The following is a 23668-nucleotide window of genomic DNA, read 5'->3' on the forward strand; positions in this document are numbered from 1 at the left end:
TCGTAGAGTGGATCGAGACGACAAGCGGTTTAGCGTTGGCAAGATTTTGAATGTGGCTAGATTGATTCCAGGCTGGCTAATTACCGACTAAGGGTGGGCGAAAGTGGCGGTCAGTTCTGTGTATACTGGGAACCTGGGCGGAGCTCTGACTCAGACTTTGGGCGAACCCTTTTCAAACCCAGTCAGTTCAACAGTGTAGGTGCAAATCTCGGAGCACGTGCTGAGCTGCAGAATAAGTTACCAGACAACTTTAATGTATTGAGTTGCCTTAGAAACAGTACCCGAGCATATTTTATTAATTGACCCCGAGGATCAACATTTGCAGGTTCCAAGCTATTTTACTCATAAATAAGGAGCTTTCATTTGGCAAAAGATGCTTTCGGCTGCATTATCCGTGGGTGTCCTCCTGGCATCGCTGCTTTATCAAGGTAACGTCCAGTCAATAATCGTTTTATTTAACGATTTTGTTCAATTTCTTCGTTAGTCATCTGTTACTCTCTTACTCACAGAATATTCTGTGGTCTTAGACGCAGGTGGATGAACTTTTAAGCAAAAGCTTGTCTAATATTATGTCGATGAAGAATAATTAGCGAAATGTGAAGTCAAAGTTTAGCGGTTGATTCGTCTTATGTTGACTACTCTGCAAATGCGCTTTTGAAATTGACATGTAACAGATATTTGTTTATTCCAAAAGTAATTTAGAATTTTTTCCCATTCTCATGTGCCATGTTGCTTCATTGTAGGTCAGGACTGCTCTAGCCTACACTACTTGAATTCAGATAAACGTAAACTTTACATAATGTAAAGATCCCCCAAAGTTTAATGCTGGATAAAACGTGACGATCATGTTGACTGTTCACAATGTCATATGACTCTACACGAACAATAGTTTTTGTACTAATAGTCAAACAATTTATTTTGAAAATCGCTGTTTAAATAATTACGGGAGGGGGATTTAAGCGCATTCTGAAGGGGTGCGTGCGTGTAGTTTCGTGTTCGCCTGTGATATGAGCTTGGTAGGGGGCTTCCTCCAAAATTCGTCTTTATGATCGTCAAGTGGTTAGGCAGCAGACTGAGTTTCAAATTTGATCCGTTCTTCAAAAAACAGCCTTCTCCCATGACATTTCTTTTTAGCCACTTTAACGCATTGGCTCCATTTCTTCAAATATTTCCTATTTTTCCGTTAATTAAGATCTTTGTAGCTGTAGGTCTCGGTCATGGGTAATTTCTACAGTGATAGAGTTTACCTCTGAAGAGAATACATGGAAACTATTAAGACATGAATCACATTTCAGTAATGCCTTTACTTCTAAAACGTGATGCTCTCAGGCCATTACTCATCACCCTTTTAGACTCAGGTATTGCTGTTCTGGACAGGAGGAATGTTCTCCTAATCACCCTCTGCCGTGTGCTGAATGATTGGTGTGTTTTTCTGCTGTGTACTGCGGTAAAGAATGCTGTGTAAGACTCTTATTCCTCAAATCACGAAAGATGCTCTCAAAGTACAAAAGCTTCACTGCTCGAAAAGAAACGATGTTGTTGTAAGGATGTATTCACAGTGTTAGCACTCTAAACATCTCCAGTAGAGCAGAAAGAAGAAAAAAACTCTCCCTTTAAATGTACCCTTTACCTGTCTTTATTGTCTTGAAATAACTAAAAAAATGTCAGTTTTTAAACAGAAAGCCATAAATCTTAGTTATTTTTTTATACTACTTTTGTTTTATTTGGGTAATGTAGTTTTGCTCAGATCTATGACTGTTTGTATAAACCAGACAGGACTTGAAGATCCATGTGGGGGCTTAAGGGCGAGTTGTCTTGAGTGAACCGTCTGTTTTTTTGTTCTCTCCTCTCTCAGCACCACACCCCTTCCCCTCCCCCTTTCACCCTTCCTCACTGGTCATCGTTACTGTCACACCTGGTATGACTGGTTAGACTAGTGGGTTTCATCGAGCAACTGGGATAATCTCTCAAGAACAATTTTATTGTCCAGTTCCCTGGAGCGCTATTCCGAAATACAACCTCTTTCCATTAACTGTTAGTGAACTGTTAGACTTATTTTTGCGTCTTTATTCTCCTGGTGCTCTAAGCTGTAAGACTGTCTTTGTCAAGTGCTTTCTAAACATTGAGATAATCCTGACCGTGTAGGTATATTCTGTTGAATTTAGACACATCAAACATGTCTTTAAAAAGCTTTAAATAAGAATTCCCAGTAAATACTTTGACAACATACCCTAATAACAGAAGCTGGTTGGCAATAGCTGTACAGTTTGGCTGCACGCAGATGGTCTGCAGTAGTCTCACTTTGTATACAAGGCCTTGCAGTGCTGGGTAGAATTCATTTCTGTGTGTGCCCCTGACACGTGAGAGCGAGTTCTTCAGGTTTCTATCTGGTGCCAAAGACAAGCAAACTCCACAATATAGGTTTCCTTGGCTCCCAGATTCTGATTTATCAGGTTAAGGTAACTTCCTTACTGGAGAGTACTGTGTATTGTCTTTCGCATTTGAAATTGTTTCATCAGGAATTTTGGATGACTGAGCAATTTGCATATTTTTTGTAGCTAGACACCAACATGCTGTAATTTGGCTAAGTAAATATGAAAAAGGACATACTGATGTGATCAGTGGTGAGTGTGGATATGCTACTGAAGTTTAACATGAGTTAAGCAGCAGAAAATGGCAGCCATGGGAACTTCGGTTACAATATTCTGATTTTATCGCTTTTGCTTTGACCGCTGAAAAGAAACCCTTCCATTTAGCAACAGTTTGGTTTATTAAAGGAAGACTTTAATCTCCACATTCACTTGAATGTGTCAGTGATTGGATAAATGTGTAGCTCTTTGAAAAGTGACTGTAAAATTTATGATACAGAACAGTTATAAATCTATCATTGATGCTTAGAGAATTTCTTAGCAGTGTTTCATGGAAACTGAAGACAGTTTTATCTTGTTTTGTTTTTTTCCCCCATTTGTTTCTGCTCTACCCTTCTCTGTCCACTCCTCCACCGCGTTATCTCCCTCTTTACTTCACACCAGTCCAGCTATTCTCCAGAGCCACTTTATCTGTTATCTGGATGAACAAGAGAACAATCGGTTTGTGTGTTAAAAGAAGGGAGACACTTTTGCTTTACAACAGGCAGTGCATTCCTGTGTTTGAGCCCTTTACGGTAGCACACAGGCCAATGCAGAAAAGGGGTTTCCATTGAAATGCATGAAGGTGTCCATGGATTTGTGAAGCCTCCAGTGCACTTGCGTGGGTCTACTCTCAAGCTGAACAATAAGTCAGGCCCTTTCTCCTCTTTTGTTATTCAGTCTCCCTCTGCCCCCTTGCTGCCTGTATTGTTCACTAGGCTTTTCTGAACTAATGTGTGTACAATTGTGACATCTCCCATAGACTCCTGTCCTATTGTAATTAAATGGAAGTGTGTGCACCCCATCGAGCAGGCATTAGTATCTGCTTTGTGTCCTTCTCTTAAAATGCGCATCTCTCATTTTTATGCTGAGTTTGCATACATTGAATCTCAGCATGAGGTATATTCAAATGTAATATTATATTCTTTTCATGTTTCTGTAATAACACATTAATAATTGCAAACGATTCAACATTCCCCCTGTTCTGAGGATTCTTTTGTTGTTGATTTTTTTTTGTTGTTCTTTTATTACCCATGAGTGGATACAGAGCTATTTAAATTCGCCTTTGTCTTACCAACTCCCAATAAATGCCTTCTGCCTCTCCTACAAAACTGTGGAAAGCAGCCTAAAGGAAACAAAGGAGCTTTAGTATATATGTCCTCTTGAGAGCCCCTGATCCTCCTGTGAGAACGTCAGAGAACAGGAAATGAAATGAACGATTACCACAAAGGTCTTTCTAGCCGAGTGCGGTCGCATGTCAAAACTTCCTGCATTTACTGTACTAAAGGTAATACCAGACAGAGAGCTGTTTTCACTTCGTCCTTTGGTGGCGTCTCTACGCATTTTAAGGGACACAGTTTTGTCTTAAGCTGCAGACACGTGACTCATTGCTGTTCTACATTTACGGAGATTTATGCGAGACAGTCACTCTCTGTGACTGTTGTGACAGTTTGGACAGTGTTGACGTCTGTCCGTATCTCACACTGCAGGACTTACTGTCCTGTCACTCGGTTCCTTATGACGACTCAACCTCTCGCATGGCAATTTCACAGCACGTTACGAAGAGTGAGAACAGGCCTTGGTGAATTTCTAGTGCAGTTCTTTTTCCCTTTTTTTTGGAGGTTAGTTTATTATAGCACTGCTAGATGTATAATGGTTTTGTGAGAGAGTGTTTTTTTCCCCACACATGAGCAGTGCTTATTTATTACAGAAGTACTGCACTGAGACATGACCTCCAACCAACACGCTACTTTCGATGCTCTGCCTTTTATTTTGGTCACCTTGATTTCAGCCTCTCACCACAGAGAAGGTGAAGAGTCTCTCAGTCACAGATTAGATGCCAGTCTCGAATTTCTAATTTGAGTCGCTGTGGAGTCACGAAGCTTTTTTGAGTTTTTAAGTGGTTGTAAGTGTTTTATTTTCCACTGGAACTGTGTTTTTGGTGTTGGAACATCTATCATGTAGGGACTTCATTTGGTAGTAAAAAGGTTTCATAGCATGTAACAGATTCATATTGGGAACTGATGTGTGCTTACAAATCAGAATATCTGTGAGGAATTCATTTGTGATTGAATGAACATTGGACAGCCCTCAACTCTGTGTTCAGTCATTTGAAATATAGTCTCCACTCTGAAGCATCGTACTTTTAATTTAACAAGCATGTGACACATTCAACAAAACTTATTTTGTGGTGAGAATAGGTTCTCAGACTCTTTAAGCACAAACAAGTGTTGCTTTGCACTTTGCAACGCATGAGCGCATTTGTATGAGCCTTGGAGTTATTTGTTTACCTGGAGTGGGACTGGTTCTCATAGAGTGTCTTTGTGAAGTGACTTCCTGTGAGACTTCTGCTGAAAGACGATCAGAAGTCATTGTTTGTTTATAAGTAGACTTCAACAGGAGACTTGGATTAGGTGTTTGTACAACACTGATGAGTTCCTCCCAAAGAATCTTCTCCAGTCTCTCGCTAAGGATCCGCAAGAGTGCACCCCAGGAGTTGTCTGCGGTGCACCTTTGTTGACATTTGACACTATTTCATATACAGCCAGTTGAGTAGACAACGAACAAATGATCAGAATGATATTCTACCATTTATGAAAAGACTGGTTATTGGCCAGTCTAATCTTAAATATTCATTAGTGGTCTATAAAAAGGACAGTGCAGTATAGAGAGGTGTATTCAAATTTGAGCGGTGAAGACAAAGCATAGAGCAAATGCTTAAACTGATTTGACAGTGTTTAAAAGGAAACATAAACACCGACGTACCTTATTGGTTAATGGTTGTAACCTCCCACATGAGTACGGTGTCAGTTACAGAGGATCTTCGGAGTCTTTCCTCATTGGTTTACAGCCCGTTTCCCGCTCGACTGGTTTAAAAAAAAACTTTTTTTTTTTGCAGTTCAAAAATCAAATCTCAAACTGTCACTCAGCACCAGTGGTGCTACAGTCAGAGTTGCTGATAACACGGGCGTCGTAATTATATTTCATTAGAGGCGATGTGCTTCTGGCACTGCTGGCCCTGTACTCCCTGTTTGTCTAACTGCATAGCTCCACACATTTTTTTTTTTTTTTGGGGCCTGCTAAGCGTTACTTTTATCTCTCTAAGCCTTACAATTTATCTCTTTTATCTGCCCCCTGTGATATGTGCTCACGTTTTGCTATGCGGGATCAATGACGACCCGGAGGTCAACACTTGGGGCTGCTAAAACCTTAACCCCAGGACGTGGATTGTTTGAGGTTTACCAGAAAAAGGGGGGAAGGGGGAGGGGAATGGGCCCTAGTGGGGCAGGCTTAGCTTGAACAAGCCCACCATTCAGGCACCTTTGATGTCCCCAGTTGTGCACAAGCGTGCCCGTACAGGTCGCATAGTGGCTAACAGCAGTCACACCTGTTCCAGGTGCATGGCCACATATACCTCACAGCATGGCTAAAGAAACGCTTTCACTCGCTTCCAGCAGGACACGGGTTTACCGTTGTCCTTCATTGTTACAGTTTTGTTGTTTTTATTCTGCAATGGTGCACTTTAGTCAGCAGAATACTGTTCTCCTCATTTGGCTCCTGGAATATGGGACACCAGGATAGTAAAGCTAGTTATGCATTAACAGAATCATGAAGAATGGTAGTTCATCAAGCCATTCATTGCCAGAATGAATCATCCTCATCTTTAAGAACATTTGACTACGTGTGAGTCTGTGAGAGACTGTATTTGCAATGTTTTGGTAAAAGAGCTTTAGAGTAAGCATTTCTAAACGACCCCCCCCCCCCCCAAAAAAAAATCAGTTTTATTGGTTGTTTTACATTTGAGAAGGGCCAGACGAAACTTTCGTGACTTTGTAATCCACCATGCATTAACTGCAGCTTAGCATAGTTTTTTTCTTTAAAAAAAAAAAAAAATTTTGCAAGACCCCCAAGATGCTGAGCTCACAGGCCAGGAGACAACTTATGACCTCTCTGACCTTTTAAACAAACCACGGTCTGGACGGTTCCTAAAGTGCACAGGAATGTGAAATGGATCTGCTCAGTTGGTAATTGTATCACGGCACATGACAAGAAAAAAAAAAAGGACTTTCTGACTTTGAAACGTAGAGAAAGAATGCTATGTCCCTGTTGAGCTGCGTTGAACTGTGTTCATTCTTTTGTATGAAATAAAACCAATAAACACATTTTAGAAATGTAGGAAATGCTGATAAAACAAACAAACTTTAAGGGAAGTAAGGGAACTATATGCAAGGTTACTATATAACTATATGCAGCCTTACCTCTCATGCCACTTAACTAGTAGAAAATATTTGCTCTGTCTTCGTTTACACAGCTAAACATGATTCTGCTTTCGGGGATGGTCGGAACAGTAGTTACCCACATCTCGTGTTGCAATTAGGTTCCTCAGGGGCGGTGTCTGTTTGTAGGACCGGACACAGAGAAAAAGGGTTATTTACCTCTCAGCACAAGCTATCTGACCTCCATGTTTTGACATCAAATCTGATTTGTATCTGCCACCAGTGCCTGCAACCAAATGCAGCTATTGTGAACACAAGGGGCCCTGTTGGGATTGCGTGGAACGCAAATGTTGAACGCCCAGGGGGATTGAGACAAGAGGAGACTCCTCAAAGGGAGGAGGAGTAAAGGCACATGCCAAATGTATGCAAAGAACCAGACACCTTCCTGTCTGATACAATGACTGTTAAAGAAATATGTTCAACAGGAGCACTTTGATGTTTGGAATGTGTTTTTCAAAGACACGTGCAGAGATATGCGATTCCGGTCTCGACTAGTTGGGATTCCAGACAAGTTCATTTTGATTATCGAAACATGCTCTGTTTAAAATGAATGTCATCAGTTTCTTTTCAACATGGACATCACACTAAATTTATACAATTAGCCGTGATATAAGGCGGGGATACAAAATAATCTTCTAAGTGGCTGTAGACTGAATGCTTTACGTTGTGCTTCATGATTAGATGAGTTGTAATAAGTTGTGTAGAACAGCATATAACCTATGGAATGATGTAATCCCTTACTTTTGCTGTAGTGGCAAAATGATTTCCTCCTAACCTAGAGCTAGTAAATTTCATTAGCAGTTAATGGACCTCAGAGTTTCGGCTGTATTTTGTTAATGGATCCCCATTTGGTTTAATAGCTGGTCATTACTGGGAGCTACCGGTGAATCTTTATGGTCAGCACTGGCTACGCCGTGATCCGCTTGTCATACGGAGACGTACGTTAAACCCCCATGGGACCCCTCCCATCTAATACATAATTTAAAACTTAATGGATGGGATTTTAGAGTGCACTTGCCTTTTAACCTGACAGCCGCCTCCCCCTTTTTTTTGTTTTGAAAGTAATTGCAGTGTGCGGCTGTAGATGCACCCAGACTTAATTTATGCCATTTTCAAGGGAATTTAATGGCACGCGCATATTAGAGTGGATAAGGAGAAGAGAAAGTGAACTAATGCAGCCTTTAGATCAATGCCTACTACAGTCCCGCTGTCCTGGCCTCTCAGGATGTTGGCACTCAGTAATGAATTTGACCCCTTTCGGTATTTTTTATCTGAGAGGAGCACGCTCTCGCACGGTACTGACACATTCTCTCTAAAGTTAATTTTTAGTGGAGATCATCTCCCATACTCCACTTCTCTCGAGAGCTTTGCTCCAGTTCTGTCTGAGCTTACCTCTAGAGAGTCCTTTTCCTTTCATGCTGGAAACACAATTACATTTTTTTCCTACCTTATTTACATTGCTTAGAAGTTTTTGTTTTCAACCATTTAAATATTCCTCATATTTTATTGAACCATTTAAATAGAATATATAATACACAATGTGAAGGTTTTGGCAGTATTGAAAAGATTATGCTACTTTCCTTCAGAATTTTAAAAATGGTTTAATTCTCCAAGTGTCAGGAACTAAATGTATTTTCAGTCTGTTGGAGGTTGAAGATTAATTTGTTTTCTGCGAATAATGGGAGTGTGTTCATAGAGTAAAGAAACAGAGTAAAAATAAGAATTATATTTATAACATTTGTTGTGTTCTGAAAGGCATTCGGAGCATGTAGAATGAAGCACGCACACACACACACACACACACAGGGGCAGGCCGATGAAAAGCAAGCACCTGTTCACAAACAAAGCCGGGTGTTTAGGGGGGAAGGGCAGAGTCATTTGTTTGTCTCACCTGGCATATGGCTGTAGTTTTTAAAGTGACAGCAGCTTCTTTCTCCCTTCCTTTCTCACGTATTCCTTTTCTTTTCTAATGTAGGTCACTGTGGAGTTTCTCTTACTGAGCAAATAAAGAGGCTCCATTATTGTTCATATGATATTGGCCAAGAGGGGAGTACTGTAAAAACACACATTTAGTTAATGTGTAGCTAAGCAGGCTAGTTCAGTACAAGACCCTGCTGGTTGCTCTGTCCCGTCCATTTTAATCAGTCGACTAAAGCACGGCATGTTAACCATGTTAGTTTGATCACGTTACCTTACTGCTTAGAAATATGTTTTTGACTTTATGTTTTCTCGGATGTAAAAGATGTTTGCATGTTTCTAAATTACACAGAATGATTTTTCTGAATACTTTTCCAGAATACTAGGTTATTGATATTGCAACAGTATCAAACCTGATTTGCACTGCGAATAGAACAAAAAAAGAGTTGTTTTTTTCCTGAAGCTATACAGATATAGATACAGAACCATAGAAGTAAAGTGAAAATTTACTCTGAACACAATGATCCTTTCACTGTTTGTTGCACTTTTCCTGAACACCCTCCCAGAGGACATTAAAAACAGGAACAACATCCTGTTTTATGACATGTCAGCACAGGCCTGGACTAGCAGTCAAAGAACAGGCAAAAATGACAACAGCCTATGCAGAAATGACAGGAACTCCAGCCAATGCACAATATTAGACACATCATATTAATCACTTAGGGCAGTGGACCAGCCTTGACGCTGTGTGTGCCACTGTGTATGCCTTCCTGTTGATAGGTTAATACTGACTCATTCTACCAGGTAGTTTTTGCAACAGGAAGATGATTAGGCCCAACACCACTAAGGTAAGAATATGAAAAAATACTGAAAATTTGAGTGCAGACAGATAATTAACCAAGATTAATTTGTAGTTTTCACACACCGTTTACACCATGAAAGAGTGTCAGATCCTCTAAAGATGAGACATACGATTATAAAGACTAAAGCGAATGCAGTCTGGCACATCAGATTTTGGATGTAAATGTCTTTCATTTTCTTTTTTCTTTTGTGTGTGTGTGTGTGTGCGTGTCTGTGCAGCAAAGTGATGAACTGAGGCTTTTGAAAAATTTAAAAGCGCCCCTTTCCTTTTTTTTGTTGTTTTTTCTTTTTTCAATCCGAGTCGTGTCTGAATTATTAGAAGATGTTTTCTGTGTTTTTATTCATTTATGTATTTTGGGGGGATAATTGTGTGTTGTGGTAGGATACCTCATCTGGAATTTGTACTTTTGCGGGGTGTCTGGGGAGAAAAGGGTTTTTTTGGGGTTTTTTTTGTCAGCATGTTGTTCAACCGGTTTGTCAGTCATCAATCAACCAGTTGATCTCATCCCTTGAGTGGAGAGACACAGGCAGCTGTGTGCCATACGACATCCTATATGTCACTGTCAGGTGACCTAAGTGTTAAACAGTGACAAAGCTGCTAAAAAAGTCACACTGAAGGTGAGACATCCGAAGGCACTTCCTTTTTGAAATGTGGCTTGAGTCCTTTTTTTTTTTTTTTTTTTTACAAATCATAAACAGTCAGCTTTGCTTCAGGTCAATCTTTTACAGAGCGAGATTTCTCTAGATTAAACCACGTTATGCCTCATGCTTGTGGGGATGTTTTCACCAATCACACGCCATCTTTATTTCCTTAGAAAGCACAGGAATAGAACTTTATTGCACACTGTTGTTCTCTAACCCTTACTTTCTGAGTGCTGAAAAGTCGGTCTTTTCAGTGCATTTTGACAGCTGTAATCAGTAGTTCTATGTTTAAAGCTTTGACTCTAGTCCAAAGCGTCATCATTCAGTATACCGCTGGTACACCTCACTCTGGCCTTTGGTGGTGTTTGCTGCATTGTCCTTGTGGGTGTGTCCACACCTCTCTTTTCAGCTGCCAATTTTATCTCTCAATAAGCTTGAGCTTATATGTCTTGATCTCCCTGAGAGAGAGAAGGAGAGAGGGAGTGAGAGACAGAAAGAGCAAGAGAGAGAGAGAGAGTGAGAGACAGAGACAGAGAGAGAGAGTTATGACAAGAGATAAGAGAGGAAGAAGAGGGCATTCTGATTTCCCCGGTGCCCATATAATAAAAGTAAATGAAAAACCTAGATATCTCCTTGGACACACACACACACTCTCTCTCATACACACATATATTTGAGATTGCTGTGTCTGGTTGATATAAACAGTTGGATCGGTTAATGTAGTGAGAAATGGCCATTATCAAAATGACTTATCATAATAGTCCTTAAGTGAAGGCGTTTTTGATTGGAAGAAAGCCATCCTTAAATTAGGCAACACAGGAATCAGCTAATAGTTTGATGGACTTGAATAACTGTAATGATAATGGATAAATATGTCAAAGATGAAATTAATATTATATTGTCTTTCTCAATCAGGTAAATAGGATAGATGCTTCGTGTGTAATTTAGCACAAACATTTTTAGTCAGATTAAGTTATTACATTGAGTAATTGAGTAACTTTTTTTTTTTCAATGGTTAGGTAACCTCTTCTAATTACACGAGTTGAAGCATGTGTTTGACTCCATTTGAATAGTCAAAAACTGGTATTTGAATGTGAACAATGGGTTTAGCATTCAAATATTGCATGGCAGCCAGGGACGTGGTTGGGATGCCAAACTTCTATTAATCCTTTTATATTTGACTGACACCATCTTCAGAACTAAATGTGAATTCATGATCATCACCTACTGGTATAAATTGTTTCTTAAAGATGCTGTATGCTGTAAAGATGTTGTCACTATTAAGCTTTTCCAGTGTCCAAGTCATGTAGTCTATTTTTATAAACCTTACTTCAGATTTACCACCACAAATATTTAATAGTACAACTGGTTTTAATAGGAAGGTTATTTACTATTTTGGTACAGCATACAGTCACATCACTTCATAAATTTGCTTTAAAAGGACTACTTCATGTATTCATCTGTTGTGTCCCAGAGTTAGACAGCCCAGTCACTGTTTATCTTTAGGTCTCTTAAGATCCATGATTGTTTTATATTTCTTCCTTTAAAACTTGAAGAGCGGCCTATTTACCCCCGGTCCTTGAAATTAGAGGCTCTGTTGTTGTTGCTCAGTATATTTCACCAACCAGTGGACAAGTGCCCGCACACCTGTTTCCCAACAATGAAATCAGGCCTTAATTTGAAGGCAAGGGTGGAAGTCAGCAGGACTTTTGCCTTCAAAGCATTGAATAGGCTTATTTTAGACTTCTTTCTCGGTCATCTTCATTTCAGTGTGTTTGTCAATTTATCAAACAATTTCAGAACGAAAGAATCCCAAACAAAAGCCAGCAATCAGTCTGGCTGATAAAGCTTTTCCTGTTGGCTCTAGTATTCACACAGGGTAAAGATTATTGGAAGCTGACCTGTCTTTAATTTGTGAACTGGATTCATTTCCTCACTTTATTTGCTCTGTGTTTCAGCGAGCGGTTTGGCAACTGTGACTGGCCGTTATGGAGAGACAGTTGTGGTACCCTGCAATATAGAAGGCCAAAATCCAGCAGACATCATCATCACAAAATGGAAATACGTGAGTTTTGTGCTTTATCTTTCCTTTCACTGTTTTGTATCTTTCTCTGTTTATCAGCAGTAACACTGATCTGTGATGCCTTAACACAGCAAAGAGGAACTCAAGGAGGAGAAGTCACTCGATATTGAGGGTGACACACCTATATCACTTGTTTGGTTCAGCATTAACCTCAGAATAGCTTTGTAAACATTTAAATCCTAAGGATGCATCCAAGCAAATGAAAGCCACGGAGTACCTTCTGTCTTTAATAATGCATCAGATTTTAGAGCGGAAATTCAAACAGGGATTGTAAACACCATCTCTCACCATGCCTAATGTGTTTTTCCAGGCAAAAGCAGATGGGTCTTCTGGTGATCTGATAGTGAAAAGTCGAGGTCAGAATGCTACTGTTTCAGCCAGTGAAGAGTATCAGGACAGGGTGAGCGTCAGTGAGGACCTCAGTCTGCATATTGCCAAAACAACTCTGACTGATGAGAAAGTATTCACCTGCATGGTAGTGGTGGGTGCCGACATTTTGGAGTTCCCCATCCACGTGACGATTCAGAGTAAGTGTATGATTGGTGATGTTTGACGATATCTGTGTTATTATATTTTGGGTGGTTGGCATCATGTTTATAGATTGTCTTGTTTACTACTGAATGTTCTCTTTTCTGTCATACAGAGGCTCCTTCCGCACCAGAGGTCACCGACCCAGCGGCAGTGATGGAGCTTGGCAAACTAGCCCAGGTGAGTTTAACCTGAGCAACACGACACTTCTTCAGGACAAAAGAAAAGGGATGTTTACCGGTGGATGGTTTTTTTTTCCTGGGACATTTCAAACAGTCCGAGTTCACTGCGCTCCTCGGTCGATGTGTTTTTTTGTTTTTGTTTTTTTTTTTTAAACCTGTTTTCATGAGTTTCGGAGAAAAGAGAAACAGCCACTCTGGCAGTTTGTGTATTTTTCCATATGTACTTGTAGTTGGGGGTTTTTTGTTTGTTTCTTTGTTTCTTTTTTTTTGGGATGGATATGTACAAATTGCTTTGATTAAGAGAACTGTTTACCTTGTACCTAGAGCATGCAAGAATATAGGACTAATTATAACAGCTTGATGCCAGTAGAGCTGCAGTGCTCACTGCTATAAGAAAAAAAGAAGAGAAGGCTGTGAAAAAAAAGCTTTCCTTTAGATATCTAGAGAGGATTTAGCATGAAGAGAGCATGTTCCAGAGGCTTTAGATATCTAGAGAGGATTTAGCATGAAGAGAGCATGTTCCAGAGGCTTTAGATATCTAGAGAGGACTTAGCACGAAGAGAGCATGTTCCAGAGGCTTTAGATATCTAGAGAGGACTTAGCATGAAGAGAGCATGTTCCAGAGGCTTTAGATATCTAGAGAGGACTTAGCATGAAGAGAGCATGTTCCAGAGGCTTTAGATATCTAGAGAGGACTTAGCATCAAGAGAACATGTTCCAGAGGCTTTAGATATCTAGAGAGGACTTAGCACGAAGAGAGCATGTTCCAGAGGCTTTAGATATCTAGAGAGGACTTAGCACGAAGAGAGCATGTTCCAGAGGCTTTAGATATCTAGAGAGGACTTAGCACGAAGAGAGCATGTTCCAGAGGCTGATAATTTCAAAGTTAGCTTTGAATCCTGTTTGATTAAAAAAGCAAAAAGAGAGTAAGACTTTACTTTTGCGTGAGGACTCAAAACTAGAGCTTTAGGAATGAGCAGTGTCTTATTGACAACTCACTGATATCTCATAGTGAAGGTTAGAGGACAAAGCTTTTTCAGGGTGTCTATGGTTATCTAATAAACTGTATATGTACTTGTATAATCGCTGTTTTTCCTTCTGTGCTCATTTCTTTATTTTGTGTCAGTATAACTTTTTAACCTTCTGTCCCCAAAAAAGAATGGGTGAACTGTTCATTCACATGTTGATCATTATTCAGCAAAGTTATTTAGTGCTATTCACATATAACAATTCCAATTATGATCAAAACATTTAATTATCACTATGACCCCATTGGCTTACTTCCTCTACCTTTTCATGTTGAAATCTCTTTCTTTCTTTCTTTCTTTCTTTCTTTCTTTCTTTCTTTCTTTTTTTTATTTTTTATAGTTAGGAGTATGTACTACCACAGATGCCTATCCAGCTGCTAACATTACGTGGTATAGAGACAATATTGCTCTGGAAAACGATGGAACAGGTATGTAATTGACAGTGTGTTTCCCAACAAAGTTAGAGTTATTGCTACAAGTAAAAAAAAACTGCAGGATAATATTACATGAATATGCTAGAAATCTCTCTGGCTTAGGGTGTATGTTGACGTTTGATATCGCCAGAACAGCTGTAACAGATATCTGTTTATGATTTTAGATATTATCATCACCACCACTGTGGAGACCGACAGTGGGACGGGTCTTTCCTCTACCTCCTCAAAGCTTCAGTATACAGCAGGGAAGGAAGACAAAGACGCCAAGTTCACCTGCGCTGTTCAGCATAGCCTGGCTTCAGATCTGGTGTCTTCCCCTGTATTATTCACCATCAACTGTGAGCTCCCCCACAAACTTAATCACTGCAATAATAAGTCAGTCTGTTTAATTTAAATGAAATTTAGAACTAGCCTTTAATCAATAACAAAGTCGATAAATGTATTTGCTTTGGTTTGATTTCGCCACTCTAAACACACAACTTAGACAAGGCAAAATCAGTGTCAACACCCACATTAGTGTATGGTCAAAGAGAAAATAGGCGCTTATTATAATGCTTTGGGATGTTTGAGGACTTTATGTTTCTTTTTATACTTGAGGGAGGCTGATGAAATAAAATTGTTGGCTGTCTGAGTTGTGTCTAAATAGAACCATGAGTAATTTTCTAATTTGACTTGTCTGGAACAGCACTTTAAAAGCTCTGAATGAGTCTTTGTCTAGTGCCTCTGTGTGTGATTTTTTTTTTTGCAACCTGCCCTACTGCTGCATTCAAGAGAGATGATCACAGCATGCTCGTACTCCAAACCTGAGCTCTCAAAGTTCAAGGGCCACCTGCAGAATATTAGAGATCCCTGTGAAGTGCCTTTATCTGTCAGGTCTGCACCGTGGCCTTTGCAGTCCTCCACAAGAGCTTGTCTCACACAAGCTGTCTCTTCTCAGTCCCCACAGAGAAAGTAAGCCTCCAGGTCATCTCTGAAGGACCCTTCATGGAAGGCGATAGCGTGACCCTTAAATGTGAGGCAGACGGTAACCCACCACCTTCCAGCTTCACCTTCCACGTCAAGGTGAGTCTGGAGCTCCATCAGTGTCAGTCAGCCCACCAGGAGATTCAGGGTTATTTTACTGCCCATAGGATTAGACTGCTCCAGCCTGAGTGCAGGCTTGAATTAACTTGCTCAGAACTGCATGCCTTTGTACCTCTGCAGGGAGAAAAAGTGACGGTGGAAGACTCTGACACTTACACCCTGACCAACGTCACGCGTGCAGACAGTGGAGAGTACAAATGTTCTTTGGTGGACGATGAAGATCTGGAATCCTCAGCAAACATCACAGTCAACTGTTAGTGTTATATAGTTCTCTCTTCTTCTTTTTGGATTACTTTAATCGTGATAAGCGCACTCATACAGTATGTGTATGCGTGTCCACGCAAATACAGTACATCTACATTCTGTCCTCTCAGATACTGTATGTGGTTGTATGTACGCTTACTTCACACCTCATGTTTTTGAAACATACTCTATACATTCCATTTTTCTTTCTATTTTTAAAACATAGTACCGGAGAAGTGGATAAAGGGCCTTATGTCTTATGGCCCACAGAGGTTTTGAAGAGAGAGGCTTAACTTCTCAGATGTTTTCATGAAGTTCGTAGATGGTTTGGAAAGTCCACTGGTGATAATGAGCTGTATTAGAAGACCAGATCAAGAGTCATGTCTGTCCTTTCCTCCATAGATCTGGATGTCACATTCAGCCCTTCAGGCAAGATCACCAAGAGAACTGGAGAAAGCTTGGAAGTGACTCAGCAGGTAGATGCATCTGGAGAAGTCCAAGTTTCCTGGAAAAAGGTAATTGACCTTAATGCAGATGTTCAAATATGCTTATTTGGCATTTTTGGGATCTTAAAATAGTGCTCTCTATGGATGAATAATGGATGAAATTCACTATTTTATGGTTTTTTAAAGAGATCATTTGACTTGCAGTTAATTTAAAATGTCATGTTGTTTCAGGGCAGTGTCAAACTGAGCAGTCCGCCCAAGTTTGACAAGCTGACATACACTGACTCTGGAATGTACGAGTGTATAGTCTCCATGGCAGGACTTGTCAAAAGCCATTCCTTTGAACTGACTGTTGAAGGTAAGATGAACTTGACAGTGCGCCATCTTTTAAACATTTGGTTTTTGACAATGTGCCGAGTTAGAATGTGGTTTTTAAAAAACAGTCTAGGTCCGGAAACTTTACTGATGTCCACACTAAGCGACAACTAACCCCATGCAATAGCACAGGCAAAGTCCCCCATGTATTCAACTAGCTTTTTTTTTTTCTGCTGTATCTGTACATGTGTTTTTGGACTGTTTATTCTTCGTAGGCCCTCACTGGGAACATCTCCGTGTGAGCATATACCATGCTTTTGTACACGCGCCATAATTCTTTCAATCTCGTGTAGCTGAGGACGTAAGTCTTCTTGCAGGTGCTCCGGTGATCAAGAGCCTGTCCAAACAGCGCAGTGACGACGACACGCACAAAGTCCTCAGCTGCGAGGCGGAAGGTTCGCCCAAACCCACCGTGATGTGGAGCATCAACGGCACAGATGTAAGTGCGAGCTTCCAAATACGCTTCGATCGAAACACAAAAGCCTCTGTCAATTTCAGAGCCCTGTCCTTACTTTACTGTGTGCTGGTATTATGTGTTACTGCACTTTTAAAAAAGACTGACTTCAAACTTATAACGCGGTCTGTTTTCAAACTTCCATTTTATTGACGTCAAGGACTCGACTGTAAGCCCTGGCAAGTCTGCAATCGATGAGTCATCCGCATTGCTCTTTTGTGCGTGCAGTCTCCCCAACTTTATCTTTTCTCTCTATCACAGTGAAAGAAGTGTGTACGGTGGAGGGAAAGTTTGTACTAACTGTTGTATATGAAACAAAACCAGAGTTAACAGAGTTGTTTAAAATGCATGTGCTCGGCGTGTACCCTGAATTTGTGTGAAAGTTTGTTCAGTGGTTTTAAATGTGGTCAAGGCCAGTGCTGCATAGTTTTTTCAGTTTCCCACAGGCAGCTAGATTCTGCTGGTAGGACATACTGATAGCAGAGCGTGAGACTGAATCCACGTGCTAGTGTGGACAGTATGTGTAATCAGAAGAATGAGACTGCTGTTCAAAATGAGAGCTAATCCTTTTGCCCGGTTAGTAAAGGGCTAATTATCACTCACCACTGAGTTGCTCCATTAAGCCTTGCAGTTTATTTCCATGATGTAGTTCCATTTACTTCCATGTAGTTTCCATGCACTAACTCTGAGTATAGTCCTTGCTGCTAATACATCATCAAAAATGATTTCTTTACATAGGAAACCTACATGTATAGTTGTGAGCATTTTAAAATTGAGCAGTGCAAAAGAGCATTTTTTCCCCTCTTGCTGTGAAGTTGCAGTCTTATAGTCTTGGGTGCCCTCTGCAGTGCGAAATGCGTTGATGGTGAGGAGAACGCAACACAGCAGGACAGTGTTGCTATGCTGCCCTCTGGTGATATCCAGTAAAAACATCCCTGTTTCTGTTGTATAAAACCCTCAAAGATGATCAACAAGAAATGCCTGAAATGCAACATTGTTATGACTTACAACAGCCTAAATGTCTAAGACTTTTTGGAGACACACTGATAATAAATGCATGTGGTTTCAGGCAACGGAAACTCAATACGTCGATGGATCGATCACCTTTAAGATCACTATTGTACCCACTGCTAATCTCACCGTGTCCTGCACTGTGTCCAATTCTTTGGGCCAGAGTACTAAGAGTATTAATGTGTCTGCACGTAAGTATCATCCTTTTGTCACAGTGTCTGCTATTTGTTTTCTAATCATTCTCAGTGACACTGGATTGTCACCTATATCTAAACATTATCCTATCACACACAAAGTTATTATGGGGAGATAATTTATATAAAATCTCTGCTGAACTCCAATGAATAATTTTTGCTTCCCTTGTCAGTGCAACAGAGCGTTGCCCATGTTTAATATAAATTATTTCGGTGAAGTACAGAATAGTTTTCGAAGTTCACGGTATCTTCCCATAATAATGTAAGACACACCTTTCCTTTTCACTCCCGTCATGTTTTTGTTATGTTTGTCGGGGTGCTGGACTGTTTCTGTCTCACCGCATGACTGAAAAACTTCTGGCAGTAGACACTTGACACACCTCGCCTTTGTACTTACAATCTGCACTACACTACAGTCCTCCCCTGTCAATGCTGTGTATTTACACAAGTGAGGGACATCATAACAAACTGGCTAATGTAATCAAACTTACAATAGGGCAAAAAAGTCTTATTTTCTTTTAGAAGTGTAAGTTAATCTGGTTTTATATCTGATTTCAGTATATGAGGAGGTCAAATTGAACAGACAAGGTAAGTTCCCAAGGTCTTATCGATCTTTTCTTGTGAAGCAAGAGCTGTGAAGCATTGTGTAACGGCAATGATAAATGAACATGGATAATACGATATTTGGCCAAACGATATCCAGTAAACATTTAAACCATTCTGGACAATTACAATTTTTTTAAATATTGGGTAGAACAGTTGACTTTTCTTAGAGGTCTTTAAAATTTACATTATTTTTGTGCAGCCAGTTTGAGGGTGCTGAACCACCCAGCATCCTGACAAAACCTTTTTTTTTATCATTTTTATTATTTATTCGTTCATTTCCATATCCATAACCAGGCACAAATGCAGCATGAAGAACTGTTGATTTTTGAAAATATCTTTTCAGTGTAAGAAGCATATTATAGTCTCACAGTTACTGGTCTGCTCTTCCACTAATCTGTTTTCTCTGTTCCTGCTTCAGAGGAACAGACAGATGACTCCAATGACCAGGCCAAACTGGCAGTAGGAATTGTTGTTGGTCTTATTTTGGCAGCTGTAGTTGTTGGTCTGGCCTACTGGATATACATGAAAAAATCCAGGTAAAGTTATGTCATCAATAGTCACAAACAGTGTTTTTTGTCATCCTTTTCATTCTGTTGGAAATGAAATTTCTCCATTTGGTGATGGTGGTTATGGCGACACTGACAAAAGCTAACATGCCGCTTCTCTTTAGGCAAGGCACCTGGAAAACTGGAGAAAAAGAAGACGGTACTTTGGAAGAGAGCAAAAAGCTGGAGGAGGCCAGTCAAAAAGCAGAAGCTTAAATTTGAAGAGCCATTCAGGGTAAGAGTAGTAAAGACCATAAAGATGATGAATCTCTCACTCTCTCTTTCTGTCTCTGTCCCTGTCTCTCTCTCTCTCTCGCTAATACATGCATATACTGTATTGTGAAACAAGACCTTAAGATGGTTCTGTATTACAGGTGAAATCTACTGAAATCTATTATCAGAAATCTATACTGATTGCATTTATTTTCTTTGTAAAACAATTTGTGTAGTCATTAGTTGGATAAATTGTTTCTTTTTGAAATTGTTACATCATTGTAATTTAAATCATACAATGTTATTTCTGAGCTATATATATATATTGTTTGTTTGTTTTGGTCTTTTCAACATCCTGTTTTTCTTTTTACAGAAAAAGAAACTTCCTTGCACACATTGCAAGTTATGTGTCTGTGAAAAAGGGAATTCATTTTAAACAGATTCTCCCATCGACAGAGTTCTGCTGATCCCCTCTGAAGAGCAGTGTGTAGTTGTGTCTTTCTCACCACCTTTAAAGGCAGAGAAGACATAAACAATGAAAATATGGTATAAAGTACAGTTTGTGAACCTACTGCACTGATGATTCATTGTGTTATGTTTTTGTTCAAGAAAAAAAAACAAAAAAAAAACCTTTTTGTCTGTGAGCTGTGTATTATCATAGGTTGAGTCAGGTATTTGGTCATTCCACAAGAAAGTGATGCCCAATCAGTAAGTTTGATTGTTCAGCCATTTCTAGCAGATGTGATTCTTGTAGGCTAAGTTGCCTTATATGTAACAATGTGTCGTATTATTTTTTTTCTCACTTTGTACACTGGAGGAGGATATGGAAAAAAATGTAAAAGTTGTTACTTTTCCTTTTCTGACCTCACATCGTCACCACTAATTCATCGTCGTAGTCAGTTTACATCCACTTTCTGTAACTTTTTAAGTCTAGTTAGCAGTGTTTGACATGAATTGTGTAAATATTGAGACCAAGTGTCATTGCCTGTGACTTCTTTTTCCAGAAGTATTTCGGTACTATTGGGTTTTTTTCTGTTTTAAAAAGACCTATGAGCCAGGTGGTAACTTGAAGGTAAAAAAAAAGAATGCATAGGTGAAAAAAGCCCCAATTAGGCAGGAGTGAAAGATAAATAAATAAACCTTTTTTGATGCAGGTGTGATTAGTGGCCTTTTGAAAGATAAAGTTTGATTGTGTATGAAGTAAAAATTATTTTGCATAAATTCAAAAACATTAGTTTAACTGAAGAAATGCCATCTATTGTCCAGATTATTCTAATTGTGCCTTGTTTGCGTTGTGTTATTAAAATGGATAAAAACACAAATGAAGAAAAATCCAATAAATATGTAATGGTATCTAGCCTATAACATGAGCATTTCAGGTTAGGATATGTTATTATCTATATCCATATTGTTTGATTTTATTTTGCAAGGACTGTATTAAATTCGATGTTTTCTCAGGCTGTCTTCAGTTAGCTAAGGCCACATGAAAATTATTTTAAAAAAAAAGTTACCTAACCCCATGCATGTTCAGTTATTTACCATGCTCATGTACATTGCTGCAAAGTACTTTAGTTTGAGAGTGTACCTGTAAATATAACAAACTTTTTTTTTTCTTTTTGGTGGTTTATTTATATCGTTCAGGTGTAGCTTTATCCTGCTGTGTTTCAGCATTCTGCTAGCCAGGTTTAATCAATTTTCCCTTAAGATATACCTCTAGTACTATTGAAAAGTACAGAAAACTGATGTTAGTTACTTGCAGGCATTAAAGACATGATGTTTAATATGTTAGGCTTTTGTAGTGTGATGTTCATTTGATCTGCTGAACCTGTGAGATGAAACTAAAGAGGGTTACTAAGGCCATGCAAGTGTTGTACATACTGACTTGGTTTTGTACTTTTGTTGAAAATAAAAGTGTACATTTTGAGGAAAGCCACCAAGGGTGTTTTGTTTGGTTTGTTCTAGCCAGGTCAGCTGAATGGGACCCTGGAGCAAACCCTGTATGCTGGGATATATAATACTCAGGGCAAAAGGTTATAAAAAAAAAAAGTAGCAGGCCTTAATTCAAATCAGCGGAGGAAAAACCACAAGCTTTCCTGTTCCAGAGTTGGGAGATCTCAGATTAAGGACTACTATGGTTAAGGAGGTGATGGTGAGCAATGTAATTCAGTCCTCTAAAATGCAATTATCTGGGAGATAGTGCTATGTGAAAATGTGCAGAAGCTCTGGATAGAAATGCGAATAGGGCTTGCCGTCCCAGCTCACTCACCAAAGGCTTGAAGTATGTCTCTATGTGACTTCAACATGACATACAGTGATGAAGCTGCACAACATTGTGCCTTTCATATACATAGATACACAGATATACAGATCCAGGAAGATTTTCCCATCATCTGTGCAGTTCCACAGGTTTTTAGTCACTTGTTGAGACAATCTATCATGGCAAGGTATTCTTTTGTTAAGAAAACAGATCTCTCACAGTAAAACTTAGAGATCACAGGTGCAGCAATGTTAATGTCCTTGGCTGAAACAGATGACCATTGAAATGTGTTAAGCGGCGATCAAGGCTGATCTAGATGCCGAAATGTCAGTTTAATAGTTAACATGAGACAAGTTTTCATATGAACACATGTTTATTATATTCAAATATTTTAATCACTGTAAAAAATCGACTTACTTCACAAATTTCTACCTTCGCTGGGTCGTTCGAGTGGAAATGATGCTAACCACCACCGCAGAGAATTCCAGCACCGGTGTTTCTGGGCATTCGCACAGGTGGGAATCCGGCAGGGATCGCCTTCGTTTTCCCGCAACAGCGACTCCAACTGGTTGGTCAGGGCGCCAGATTAGTGGTGACAAGATCTGGGGAAGATGGCGTGAACGGCTTCCTGGGAAAGTCGTCTGCGGTTTGATAAAAAAGAAACGATCGATGACTCTACACGTGTCGGATGAGAAGTGCTACACCTTCGTCAACGCGCCAGGTTGTGCAATTGGCGAGCAGGGAATAAAAATACGAGGGAACTGGCCTTGATTACATTGGGAGTAAAGGAGATAAAACAGGAAAAACCCTCCGCCTCCTCTGGTTATTACTAAATTTTAAGTCAATATGAGGTTCCATAGAGAATCACGCAACTCGCAGAAGTAACCCGAGAATAATAGTTTTTCATTACGTTACTGCTCACCAAAGAATGGGGGTCCAGTTTAGACAGGTGAATGACGAGCTCGCACTTATATACTCACATATTTATTCATTATTTCTTTGGAGTAAGGTGTAAGCAGGAGGGGCATCAGGAGAGGGAAGAAGTTAGAACGTGTGCAGTCCTGGGGAAACATCAATCAGTATAAAAGGTTATTGTAAATGCCATATTTTGGTATAGATACATAGTTGCATTAAAGTTCTGTATTACTCTATTCTATTTTAGTTTAGAAAAAGTGAGAACTGTATTTTTAAACAGCTGTCATGTTATTTCTTTATCTGGCAAGCAATGACATATAGATTTTGATGGAAGCATTCCTATAATCCCATTGTTTCCAGATGACAATGCAAACTCATCCTCAACTTCATGTGAACTCCGCTGTGTAGTGCTGTTTTAAGGTAACAGAATAAAAGGGCGAGCCCATCCTTGAAGTGATCCTCTTCTAAAAAAAAAAAAAAAAAAAAAGACATTGAAAAATATTAAAATATTAAAAGACATTGATATAGATGAGAAAACATGAAAATTGAGTAAATTTATATCTATTTGTATATAGACAAACTCAACGGTGAACTCAGTGATGTTTCAGAATAGGTGTGCACAACTCAGACTTAATCCATAAATCCTGTTGGGTTTTTTTGTATCAACCACTGCACGTCTCTGACTAGCTAAGGAATGTGTCAACATGTTTCAAAAGTATAAATCAGCCTTAGATTATGATTTATGGT

At 39.5% G+C, this 23668-nt stretch overlaps 1 protein-coding gene across 1 annotated transcript; it reads left to right on the forward strand.

Moving 5' to 3' along the window:
- Nucleotides 1–227: 227 nt before the first annotated feature.
- On the forward strand, nucleotides 228–21679 carry alcamb (activated leukocyte cell adhesion molecule b). Its single transcript, XM_030776514.1, has 16 exons — nucleotides 228–428; nucleotides 12283–12389; nucleotides 12718–12934; nucleotides 13051–13115; nucleotides 14486–14573; nucleotides 14744–14917; nucleotides 15517–15641; nucleotides 15783–15915; nucleotides 16308–16420; nucleotides 16583–16709; nucleotides 17044–17165; nucleotides 18250–18382; nucleotides 18944–18973; nucleotides 19410–19527; nucleotides 19662–19771; nucleotides 20123–21679. The coding sequence occupies exons 1-15, from the start codon at nucleotides 374–376 to the stop codon at nucleotides 19750–19752; spliced, it is 1698 nt and encodes a 565-aa protein (XP_030632374.1). The 5' UTR covers nucleotides 228–373; the 3' UTR covers nucleotides 19753–19771; nucleotides 20123–21679.
- Nucleotides 21680–23668: the final 1989 nt, after the last annotated feature.

This window comes from Chanos chanos, chromosome 6 (genome assembly GCF_902362185.1).
Source record: "Chanos chanos chromosome 6, fChaCha1.1, whole genome shotgun sequence".
Taxonomy (NCBI): domain Eukaryota; kingdom Metazoa; phylum Chordata; class Actinopteri; order Gonorynchiformes; family Chanidae; genus Chanos; species Chanos chanos.

Coding starts and splice junctions, on each gene's coding strand:
- alcamb (XM_030776514.1), top strand. CDS start 374: ATGCTTTCGGCTGCATTATCCGTGGGTGTCCTCCTGGCATCGCTGCTT. Junction 429..12,282: donor GGCATCGCTGCTTTATCAAG/GTAACGTCCAGT, acceptor TCTGTGTTTCAG/CGAGCGGTTTGGCAACTGTG. Junction 17,166..18,249: donor GGAGCATCAACGGCACAGAT/GTAAGTGCGAGC, acceptor ATGTGGTTTCAG/GCAACGGAAACTCAATACGT.